This window comes from Ranitomeya imitator, chromosome 5, assembly GCF_032444005.1.
Source record: "Ranitomeya imitator isolate aRanImi1 chromosome 5, aRanImi1.pri, whole genome shotgun sequence".
Classification (NCBI taxonomy): Eukaryota; Metazoa; Chordata; class Amphibia; order Anura; family Dendrobatidae; genus Ranitomeya; species Ranitomeya imitator.
In genome coordinates, this window is record NC_091286.1 from 187,042,361 (window position 1) to 187,055,536 (window position 13,176).

Here is a 13,176-nt window from a genome sequence, read left to right on the forward strand (position 1 = left end):
TTGGGTCATATGGGCGGAGTTTTTGGGTGTTTGATTCACCCTTTCTTTACCCGCTGGCTGCATGCTGACTGCAATATTGGATTGAAGTTCATTCTCTGTCCTCCATAGTACACGCCTGCACAAGGCAAGATTGCTTTGCGCAGGCATGTACTACGGAGGACAGAGAATGAACTTCAATCCAATATTGCAGCCAGCATGCAGCCAGCGGGTAAGGAAAGGGTGAATCAAACACCCGAAAACTCCGCCCATATGACCCAAAACCAGTCCCGCCAAATTCAGGTGACAGAGTCCCTTTAAGGAGAAACTCTTCTGAAACAATTTTGATGACATTCTTAGCCAGTGGTGTTTTGTCAATGGCAACAACATGAATAGGAGTCTCCAGCCTGACTGTCCCTAACTTACACCTGGATACCAAGTCAGAGTTAATAAAGTTCATGGATGACCCACAATCCACGAAGGCAGAAGTGGAGCCACTCCCACAACAAAGTTCCACTTCCAACAAAATTTTTGAAAATGCAAAAAAAGGTACCTGAGAGTCGGGGTGACTACCACGACAATCACCCAGACTCAGATGTTTGTAGGTTGGTGGACAGGAGGAGCAGTTTTTTTTCCAGTGTCCGGGTTCTCCATAATAGAAACAAAGTTGTTTCTCTCGGCGGCATCTTCTCTCCTTCTCTTTAAGCTCAGGAGCAGTCCCAATCTCTTTGCTACCAGCAAACAGGGAAGTTTCACACTGCATGACACCCCTGGCACGTAACCTGCGGTCCATTCATACGGCCTGGGTTATGGTGTCCTCCAAAGTGTCAGCTGGAGGATGAAGGGCCAAAGCGTCCTGGAGGCGTTCAGACAGACCTCTACGGAATAGTCCTCAAAGGGCGGCATCATCCCAGGACACCTCTGCAGCCCACTGTCGGAACTCCGAACAAAACCACTCAGCTGAATGTTTGCCCTGCCGAACACTCATTACCATGTCCTCAGCCATACGGACCCTGTCAGGCTCATCATAGATGCGGCCCAGGGCACCAAAAAAGGCATCAACAGTCATCCTCTCAGGAGCAGAAGGAGATAGGGGAAAGGCCCAGGCTTGTGGAGCCCCGCGAAGTAAAGGTACCTTCACACTAAACAACTTCACAACGATATCGCTAGCGATCCGTGACGTTTCAGCGTCCTGGCTAGCGATATCGTTGTGTTTGACACGCAGCAGCGATCAGGATCCTGCTGTGATGTCGTTGGTCACTGCAGAAAGTCCAGAACTTTATTTCGTTGCTGGACTCCCTGCAGACATCGCTGAATCGGCGTGTGTGACGCCGATTCAGCGATGTCTTCACTGGTAACCAAGGTAAACATCGGGTTACTAAGCGCAGGGCCGCGCTTAGTAACCCGATGTTTACCCTGGTTACCAGCGTAAAAGTAAAAAAAAACAAACACTACATACTTACCTTCCGCTGTCTGTCCCCGGCGCTCTGCTTCTCTGCACTCCTCCTGCATCCTGTGTCAGCGCCGGTCAGCCGGAAAGCAGAGCGGTGACATCACCGCTCTGCTTTCCGGCCGCTGTTCTCACAGTCAGTGCAGGAAAGCAGAGCGCCGAGGACAGACAGCTGAAGGTAAGTATGTAGTGTTTGTTTTTTTTACTTTTACGATGGTAACCAGGGTAAACATTGAATTACTAAGCGCGGCCCTGCGCTTAGTAACCCGATGTTTTCCCTGGTTACCGGCATTGTTGGTCGCTGGAGAGCTGTCTGTGTGACAGCTCTCCAGCGACCAAACAGCGACGCTGCAGCGATCGACATCGTTGTCGGTATCACTGCAGCGTCGCTGAGTGTGAAGGTACCTTAAGGAAATAATGACCCCCCACCCTCTGGAACTCGTCCCCAGAAGAACGAGGCCTCAGGGAAAAAAAAAGTTTACACCCCTCCCTGAAGGCTCTGAACTCCTTTTTATCCCCTGAGAAGGGGTCGGGCAGTTTAACTGGAGATTCAGGAGATACCAACGACACATCTCTACTACCAGTACCCAAAGACCCCACAGCGACAGCTCCCCGTATGGTATCTACCAGCTGCTGCTGAGTCTCAGCCATTGTGGACTGCTCCACATTCAATTTCTGGAACATTTGCGTCAGGTGTTTCACCTGAACCGCTAATGCCTGCATAGGATCCATGCAGATAACACTCCTAACCTCTCCCTAAAAAGAGAGAGACAGAAAAGAGAAGAGGAAAGAAAAAAAACAAAACAAACAAAAAAAAAAACTGTGACGGTCGTTTATATTGTCAGGATCCTGTCAGCACTGGTGACTCACCCACACTGCTGGAGAGCCCAGAGTCAGATACTACAAGGAAAACTCAGACAGACGGGACCTGCACAGCGTGCTGAGTATGGTAGAGAACTGAAGGACCTACGATCATGTGACCACAGGGGGCGGGGCTTAGCGTCCTGCTGCTGGGAATGAGTGCAGGATTTTACTGGGAAACTGAAATAGAGGAGAGGGGAACTCAGGTCGGACAGGTGGGGGGTCATACACGGAGAGGGCGGCGCAGTACAGAAGGGGCGAGCAGAGAATAGTCAGAACGTAGCCAGAGATCAGAAAACCAGAACGGGCAATAGACGGTACAGAAACAGCAGGCAGGAATCACAACAGGGACAGGACCAGATCAGAAACCAAACAGACAGACTAGTATTTGCACAAAGCAGAGGCACACCAGAGTCAGACACACTTAGCCAAGGGTAAGAGTATAAACGACAAGGATTGACCTCACAGTGAGGCTATAAAAAGCCTCCCAGGATCCAGAAAGAGGCCATTCCAGTTAACCCTGCAACTACCTGACCCGAGAGCACAGTAAACCATGACAGCTATATGCCCCATGTGCTGTGCAATATACTACGTGGCCTGTGCTACATACTACGTGGCTGTGAAATATACTACGTGGGCTGTTATATACTACGTGGCTGTGCTATATACTGCGTGGATGTGTTATTTACTAAGTGGGCTGTTATATACTATGTGGCTGTGCTATATACTACGTGGCCGGCCACGAACAATCAGCAACAGGCGCAGTCCGGCCACGAATTGGCACAGGTTTTGAACCATGCTTCGCTAATTGGTCACGGCCAGCCGAATCCTGTGTATTCAATGTATTATTTTAAAATCTTCATAAATAAACTACATACATATTCTAGAATACCCGATGCGTTAGAATCTGGCTACCATCTAGTTCGATTTATAACGTTCAGTGGCACGAAGCAGAGCTCAACAACATGACTCCTACTATACAAATGAATGATCCCACTTATTGTCACTACCTTGGAGACTGGCACCTCCTGGCCCATAAGCACTTCTCTCCTGCAGATAACATGAACAGACATTCCTGCAGATCGTGGTATACAGTATATACGATGTGATGATTGCATGGGCTCTCGTTGAGCTCCACCACAATGAAATGTGGGTGAAAGCTCTATATGAGAGCAGACACCCTGCAGCACTGCCCAAAATCAATGAACGCACTGATCGCGAGCGTTTAACCCCTCTGATGCCGCTGTCAATAGTGATAACGACATCGCGGGGCATCTCAGAGGGAGGATGCTCCCAAAAGAAATTCAGCAAACTCTACTTTCCCAAATCTAAATGTACCCTTCCCTTCTGAGCCTTACAGTGAGTTTAAACCACATTTAGCATCCACATGTCTAGCATTTCTGTAGAGATGACTGCCCGCTTAATTTACGAGTAGGTGTTTCCAGAAACATAAGCTGGGCACCACAACGTACTGATGGCTACAACATATTGGACATTACAACGTACTTGTGACTACAACTTTCGGGGCATTAACACGTACTGGTCTTTATAATGTATGGGCAATGCAATGGCAATTTGCAATTTTCACTCGGCAACATCCACTACTGCTTATTTCTGGAAAACACCCATGGGGTCAAAATTGTCATTACACTTCTAGATAAACTCCCAAAGGGGTATAATTTCCAAAATGGGGTCACTTGAGGAGAATTCTGCTCTTCTAGCACTTAGGAACTCTGTATATGAAGTCCCCAAACTTTTCTAGTAAAAGCTGTGCTCAAGGAGGGAAATAGTTCTCCGTCTCTCCTGAGTCTTACGATGTAGGTAAGCAGTACTGTACAACCAGATATTGGGTATTTCTACCTTCCGCAAAAATTGTGGGACAAATTTTTGGGCCATTATTACTCATTTCCTGTGTGAAAATGTAAAATCTGTGGCTAAAACAAAATTTTGGAGGTAAAAATGTAATTACTTTTTTCTTCACTGCCCTGGTATAAAATTCTGTGACACCTGTTTTGTTAATATGATCACTGCACCCCTAGATGAATTTATTGAGTGTAGTTTGTAAAATGAGGTAATTAATTGGGGGGTTCTACTGCTCTGGCACCTCAGGGGCTCTACGAATGTGATACGGCACCAGCGTCGGACTGGAGCACCTTGGGCCCAGTATATAGCTACATAGAAATACATTCAAGACCGTCAATTGTGCGGTAAATCACGCTAATATCAGGGCATAATGTAAGGTAGTACACATCTTAATTATGTAGCAGGGGTTGGGGTAGCCCCCTCATAAAATGTAAAGTAGCCCCCCTCATAGAATATAATGTAGCCTCCCACAGGATATAATGCAGATCCCTCATAAAATATAATGTAGCCTCCCTCATGGAATACAATGCAGCCCCCCTCATAGGATATAATACAGCACCCCACAAAAAATAATGCAACCCCCTCATAAGGTATAATGCAGCCCCCCATAGAATATAATGTTGCTCCCTCATATGGCATAATGCAACCCCTCCACAGAATATAATGTAGCCCCTCAGAGTATAATGCAACCCCCATAGAATATACTGTAGCCCTTTAATAGGGCATAATGCATCTCCCCTCATATAGTATGATGTAGCCACCTGAGAGAATAATGCAGCCCCACATATAATATAATGCAGCCCCTCCACAGAATATAATGCAGCCCCCTCAGACTATAATGCCAACCCCTCATAAGGCAGCTCCCCATAGAATATACTGTAGCCCCTCATAGGGCATAATGCAGCTCCCCTCATATAGTATGATGTAGCCCCCTCAGAGAATAATGCAGCCCCCACAGAATTATAATGTAGCCCCCTCATAGGGTATAATGCAGCCCCCTGAAAGGGTATAATGCAGCCCCCTCCACCATCATCATTGTTCTCCCCCTCCACCATTGTACTCATTACCACCTCCATCATTGCCTCCTCCCCCCACCATTGTCCTTTCCACCACTACCATCTTTGTCCTTTACACCACAACCATCATTGCTTTCTTCCCCACCATCATCATTGCCTCCCCCACCACCATCATCATCATTGTCCCCACAACCATCATCATTGCCCCCACCACCATCATCATCATCATTGCCTCCAGCACATCATCATTGCTCCTACCACCATCATCATCATTTCCTCCAGCACCATCATCATTGCCCCCACCACCATCATCATTGCCTCCAGCACCATCATCATTGCCTCCAGCATCATCATCATCATCATTGCTTGAGGCTCCATCATCATTGCCCCACCACCATCATCATTGCTCCCACCATCATCATCATTGCCTCCAGCACACCATCATTGCTCCCACCACCATCATCATCATTGCCTCCAGCACCATCATCATTGCCCCCACCACCATCATCATTGCCTCCAGCACCATCATCATTGCCTCCAGCAGCATCATCATCATCATTGCCTCCAGCACCATCATCATTGCCCCCACCACCATCATCATCATTGCCTCCAGCACATCATCACTGCCCCACCACCATCATCATTGCCTCCAACACCATCATCATTGCCTCCAGCAACATCATCATTGCCCCCAACACCATCATCACTTCCCCCACCACATCATCATTGCCTCCAGCACCATCATCATTGCCTCCAGCACCATCATCATTGCTTACAGCACCATCATCATTGCCTCCAGCACCATCATCATTACCTCCCCCCACACACAGCTGCACACACGGAGGCAGGGACACACACGCAGGCCGGCAGAGACGCACACACAGACACACACACAGCCGCACACACGCAGGCACACACACAGACACACACAGCCGCACACACGCAGGCACACTCGCGCACACACACACACAGCACCCACTCACCTCTCCGCACGTTCCCAGCAGCCACAGCACATCCTGGCAACTTTCTGTCTGAAACAGCCGCACTGAATGATGACGTCATCCAGCCGCGCTGATTCAGACAGGAAGTGCAGGGCAGGAAGGAGGACGGCGTGGATCCCTGCAGCTCCGCTCTGGTCCCAAGCTGCAGGGATCGCAATCAAGGATCGCCGCCCTATAGGTGCCCACCTCTGGGGCCCCCCATTCAGCAGCAGAGGAGGGCAGGGTTAGCCTCAGCCTGCAGCTAACGCTGCCCGCCATTAAAGTGGAATGGTATTCACGCCTTTCCACGCCCATGGGGGCGTGGGGAAGCATGAATATTCATTTCTCTTTAGCAGCGGGGACAGGCTCCTGTCCATCTGCTGCTCTCTGGCACCAGAAGGGCCCCCCTTGTCTCAGAGGCACCATAGCAGCTGGGTGTGCCGCTATTAGCAACACTTCACATAGCAGCTGGGTGTGCCACTATTAGCGACACTCCACTGGCTGGGGGGCCCCTGGAGCAATGGGGGCCCTAGGCAGCTGCTGGCCAATATGCCAGCAGGTGTCAGTGCCTGGGCCCACCGGAGAATCCTCTGGTTCTCCGGTCAGCCAGTCCGACCCTGTATGGCACCATCAAACCAGTCCAGCAAAATCTGAACTCCAATATAGTGCTTATTCCCTTGTGATCTTTGCACTGTGCCTGAAAAGTAGTTTTTGACTACATATGAGGTATTGCTGTACCCAGGAGTAATTGCACAATAATATTTGGGATCCATTTTCTCCTGTTACCCTTGTCATAATAAAAAAAATGGGGCTAAAATAATATTTTTGTGGGAAAATGTGATATTTTAATTTTCATGGATATAAACATTGTAAACTGTGAAGCACCTGGGGGTTCAAGATGTTCACCACAAATCTAGATAAATTCCTTGAGGGGTCTAGTTTTCAAAATGGCATCACGTGATGGGGGTTTCCACTCTTTAGGCACATCAGGGGCTCCTCAAATGGGACATTGTGTCTGCTAATGATTCTTACAAATTTTGCATTCAAAAAGTCAAATTGCTCTCCTTCCCTTCTAAACCCTGCCATGCACCCAAAAAGTAGTTTTCCTCCACAAATTGAGTATCTGCATACACAGTAGAAATTGCACAACAAATTGTATGAAAGAACATTTTTGTGGGAAAAATGTTATCTTTTTTTTTTTATGGCTCAATGTTATAAATTTCTGTGAAGCACCTTGGGGATCAAGGTGCTCACCACACATCTATATAAGCTCCCTGAGGGGTCTTTTTCCCAAAATGATGTAATTTGTGAGTGGTTTCCACTGTTTAGGCACATCATGGGCTCTCCAAACATGACATTGTGTCCGCTAATTATTCCAGCAAATTTTGCATTAAAAAATCAAATAGCGCTCCTTTCTTTCCGAGCTGTGCATTGATCACAGTGATTTTTCCCTACACATGGGGTATTGGCATGCTCAGGAGAAATTGCACAACAAATTTTGGTGAACACTTTTTCCTGGTAACCTTCCAAAAAATAAAATGGGTCTAAAGTTAAATTTTTGTGAAAAAAGTTCAATGTAATTTTTTTTCCTTCTACATTACATTAATCCCTTTGAAGCACCCGAAGGGTTAATAAACTTCTAGAATGTTATTTTGAACACCTTGTGGGGTGTAGTTTTTACAATGTTGTCACTTTTGGCAATTTGCTGTCATATAGGCCACTCAAACTCTCTTAAAATGTAATGTGGTCCCTAAAAAAAAAATTTGTAAATTTTGTTTGAAAATTGAGAAATTGCTGCTCAACTTTTAACCCTTAGGCTGCCGTCACACTAGCAGTATTTGGTCAGTATTTTACATCAGTATTTGTAAGCCAAAACCAGGAGTGGAACAAATAGAGGAAAAGTATAATAGAAACAAATGCACCAATTCTGCATTTTATCACACACTCCTGGTTTTGGCTTACAAATACTGATGTAAAATACTGACCAAAAACTGCTAGTGTGACGGCAGCCTTAGGGTATGTTCACACGTTCCTGATTTCCATCCTTTTTTTTTCAGGACTGTTTTTTAAAAAACTGCAGCTCTTGGCAGAAAACGCAGGTCCTTTTTTTGGTCCTTTTTTTGTCCTTTTTTGATGCGTTTTTTGATCCTTTTTTTGATCCTTTTTTTGATCCTTTTTTTTATGCAGTTACCCCTAACCCTAACCCTACCCCTACCCCTAACCCTACCCCTAACCCTACCCCTAACCCTACCCCTAACCCTACCCCTAACCCTAACCCTACCCCTAACCCTACCCCTAACCCTACCCCTAACCCTATTCTAACCTTAGTGGAAAAAAAAAAAAATTCTTAATTTTTTTTATTGTCCCTACCTATGGGGGTGACAAAGGGGGGGGGGGTGTCATTTACTATTTTTTTTTATTTTGATCACTGAGATAGGTTATATCTCAGTGATCAAAATGCACTTTGGAACGAATCTGCCGGACGGCAGATTCGGCGGGCGCACTGCGCATGCGCCCGCCATTTTGCAAGATGGCGGCGCCCAGGGAGAAGACGGCCGGACGGACACCGGGACGCCGGGTAAGTATAAGGGGGGGGGAGATTAGGGCACGGGGGGGCATCGGAGCACCGGGGGGGGCATCGGAGCACGGGGCGGTGGGATTGGAGCACGGGGGGCGGGATCGGAGCACGGGGGGGCAGCCACACTCCGCCCACGCACTTCCGCCCGCTTCCCCGCACTTCCTGCTGCAGCGGTTCGGCACCACAAACCGCAGTAAAACCCGCAGATATTTTTTTCATCTGCGGGTTTTACTGCGGGTTTGACCTCACAATGGAGGTCAATGGGTGCAGAACCGCTGCGGCTCCGAAAAAAGAAGTGACATGGTACTTCTTTTTTCCCGCAGCTATTCAGCGCGGTTTTTTTTTTTCCCGCATTGTGGGCACAGCAGTTCCTGTTTTCCATAGGGTACAATGTAATGTACCCTGCATGGAAAACAGCTGCGGACCCGCAGCGGGAAAATCGCGGCAATTCCGCATGAAACAAAGGATCGTGTGAACATGGCCTTACAATTTCCTGACAAAAAAAGTTATGTTTCAAAATTGTGCTGAAGTAAAATATACATATGGGAAATGTTTTGTATTAACTATTTTGTGTGACATAACTCTCCGATCTAAGGGCATACAAATGAAAATTTGAAAATTGCAAAATTTTCCAAATTTTTTACAAATTTCTGATATTTTTACAAATAAATGCAAGTCATATCAGACAAATTTTGACACTATGATAAAGTACAATATGTCAAGAGAAAACTCAGTATCACTGGAATCTGTTGAAGCATTTCAGAGTTATTACCACATAAACTGACACTGGTCAGAATTGTAAAATTTGGCCAAGTCAGGAAGGTGAAAACAAGCTTCATGGTGAAGGGGTTAAATACAATATTTGGTTGTCCTCTCAAAAAAGTTTCACTCTATTTTACCTATTGATTCCACTTATATATGTCCATATTCCAAATTGGGCTAGCAAGCTCCTTTCACTTTTGCAAATAAAAACATTAGCCAATTAATCTTATTTTATTTTTTCAGTGTAGAAGGAAAACAGAGTAACTGATAAAACCATGTAAACACAAGCAATACATTCAAGGTCTTTACTATGTAAAGGTACCGTCACATTAAGCGACGCTGCAGCGATATAGACAATGATGCCGATCGCTGCAGCGTCGCTGTTTAGTCGTTGTGTAGTCGCTGGAGAGCTGTCACACAGATAGCTCTCCAGCGACCAACGATGCCGAAGTCCCCGGGTAACCAGGGTAAACATTGGGTTACTAAGCGCAGGGCCGCGCTTAGTAACCCGATGTTTACCCTGGTTACCATTGTAAATGTAAAAAAAAAAAAACACTACATACTTACATTCCGGTGTCTGTCGCGTCCCCCGGCATCATCTTCCCTGCACTGTGTAAGCTCCATCCGTAAAGCAGAGTGGTGACGTCACCGCTGTGCTCTGCTTTACGGCCGTCCGGCACTGACACAGTGCAGGGAAGCTGACGCCGGAGGACGCGATAGACACCGGAATGTGAGTATGTAGTGTTTTTTGTTTTTTACATTTACAATGGTAACCAGGGTAAATATCGGGTTACTAAGCGCGGCCCTGCGCTTAGTAACCCGATGTTTACCCTAGTTACAAGTGAACACATCGCTGGATCGGCGTCACACTCGCCGATTCAGCGATGTCAGCGGGTGATCCAGCGACGAAATAAAGTTCCAGACTTTCAGCTCCGACCAGTGATGTCACAGCAGGATCCTGATCGCTGCTGCGTGTCAAACACAACGATATCGCTATCCAGGACGCTGCAACGTCACGGATCGCTATCGTTATCGTTCTAAAGTTGCTCAGTGTGAAGGTACCTTTAGACAAGGCTGTCTCACAAAGCAACATTGGGAGCGTGCAAGTTCAGACCAACCAATGTGTGTGTTGCTGCTTGGCTGAACTATGAGTCAAAGAGGAGCAGCCAGACACCAGGAAATTGTGACCCTAGGGAGTGGTGCATCCCTAAGATAAATGTTGAGATAATCCCTTTAAACTAAAAAAAGTTTTTGCCTTGTTTCTTTGCGTTTATATGTCAGTACAACTAAATTACGTAATCTACACATCTACTTTGCAGCTTTATAAATATGGGATGAGAATGCTTAAATAAATTAGCTGTTTTTATAGATTAATTTTAGTATTGTTCAATCATATTTTAACAAATGAAATAATTACAGAAATATATGTACACTTTGTGAATAATAAAAATAACATTAACAAAATACCAGCAATAATAACATCTAAAGTTCTCCATTTCAGGCTGAAAAAGCTGAAGGTTTCATCAATCTTCCCGAGTTCATTGTGAATCCTGCCATTGAAAGCAAAAAAAAATAGTGAGTTGGCAAACATTATATATTGAATTTATGTGTTTTTGTACTTAGATACAATATTATCGTGATGGATAAAATGTCAAACTGACTCTGTAATTGGGGCTCAGCTGTCAGTCAGGGTCAGGGATGCGGTTACAGCTGCCTTTCTGTATACTCGGAGCGGTGACTGAATCCATGCCAGTGCCGCCCGAATACTGTCAGGGGAAAAAAAGTTCACTTTCTTCTCACAGCGTTCAAGTAAGCGCGTGCGCCGAGCAGGTAACAAACGCTATTAACCCGCAGATTAACCCTATAACTGCAGGTTAATAGCATTTTTTGTGGTGACAAGTTCCCCTTAAATAGATCAATTCTGCCCACAGCTTTGTAGAAAGAAGATTGAACATGGCCCAGGCCACTTTCCCTTGTTTTATTAGCTTGTTTGTCACTATGTTTATTAACCCCTTTCCCACCTGAAATGTATACATATATCCCTGTGACCTGGGAAGCATGAATACGTCCCTGAGATTTTGCACGCTCAGAGGCTGTGCTCACGTCATCACTGCCTGGTGTCAGCTGATTCTGACAACTGACACCCAGCACTCAGTGCCAGGAGCAGTTCTGCTCTGTTCACGGCACTTTAACCCCCTAAATGCTCCAATTGAACTCTATCGAAACATTTTAGGAGCAGGCAGAGGGAAGACAGCCTGTCTGCCCTTGGATCGTAGACCCCGCAATATCATCGCAGGGTCCCAGTCATTGCTATGGTGACCTGATGTCGTCATCACTAGGGTTGAGCGACTTTTAGTTTTTTAGGATCGAGTCGGGTTTCGCGAAACCCGACTATCTCAAAAGTCGAGTCGAGTGAAATCGGCCGATTATCACGAAAAGTCGGGGATCGACCGAAACACGAAACCCAATAAAGTCAATGAGGAAGCATAGTCGGCAGTGAGTGGAGGCCAGGAAAACACCTACAGTGCCCATTTTAATGGCAAAAACATCCATTCTTGTTACCGAAGCTTGTCAATCTTAATTTACCATATAATAAGGCCGGCGTCACACACAGCGTAAAACAATACGGTCCGTATATTACGGCCGTAATACGCTGAAAAGTCCCGAAAAAAGTGGTCCGTAGCTCCTCCGTAGGCAGGGTGTGTCAGCGTTTTTTGCGCATGGCATCCTCCGTATGTAATCCGTATGGCATCCGTACTGCGTGGTTTTCTCGCAGGCTAGCAAAACCAACATACCGCTATAGAAGTGATCCATGTGTCCCAAAAAGAAAAGAAAATATATATATACTGTCTATATATATATATATATATATATATATATATATATATATATATATATATATATATATATATATATATATATATATATGTGTCAGTAGACACATATATTAGAGAGAAAAGCCGGTAATTCAGTGCGGTGTACAGTAAAATCACACTGACAGCTTACAGTAGAATAGGTAGAATAAATGTGTACACATAGAATAGGTATATATATATATGTCAGTGAGACACATATATGTATATATATTAATATTTATTCCAGCGCTAGACAGCTTGAAAGCCGGTAATTCAATTACCGGCTTTTTCCTTCTCCTTCCTAAAACCCGACATGATTTGAGACATGGTTTACATACAGTAAACCATGTCTTCTCTCCATTTTTTTTGCAGATTCCACACTACTAATGTCAGTAGTGTGTATCTGCAAAATTTGGCCGTTCTAGCTCTTAAAATAAAGGGTTAAATGGCGGAAAAAATTGGCGTGGGCTCCCGCGCAATTTTCTCCGCCAGAGTAGTAAAGCCAGTGACTGAGGGCAGATATTAATAGCCTGGAGAGGGTCCACGGTTATTGGCCCCCCCCTGGCTAAAAATATCTGCCCCCAGCCACCCCAGAAAAGGCACATCTGGAAGATGCGCCTATTCTGGCACTTGGCCACTCTCTTCCCATTCCCGTGTAGCGGTGGGATATGGGGTAATGAAGGGTTAATGCCACCTTGCTATTGTAAGGTGACATTAAGCCTAATTAATAATGGAGAGGCGTCAATTATGACACCTATCCATTATTAATCCAATACTAGTAAAGGGTTAAATAAAACACAAACACATTTTTTAAAATTATTTTAATGAAATAAAA

At 45.6% G+C, this 13,176-nt stretch overlaps 1 protein-coding gene across 2 annotated transcripts in view; it reads left to right on the forward strand.

Moving 5' to 3' along the window:
* Window positions 1–13,176, forward strand: part of IPCEF1 (interaction protein for cytohesin exchange factors 1) — a 491,098-nt gene that overhangs the window by 193,219 nt on the left and 284,703 nt on the right. For both annotated transcript variants that reach the window (XM_069769417.1, XM_069769418.1), the window contains one exon: window positions 10,988–11,061. In XM_069769417.1, the coding sequence (XP_069625518.1) occupies window positions 10,988–11,061 (74 nt within the window). The remainder of the gene's footprint in view (window positions 1–10,987; window positions 11,062–13,176) is intronic.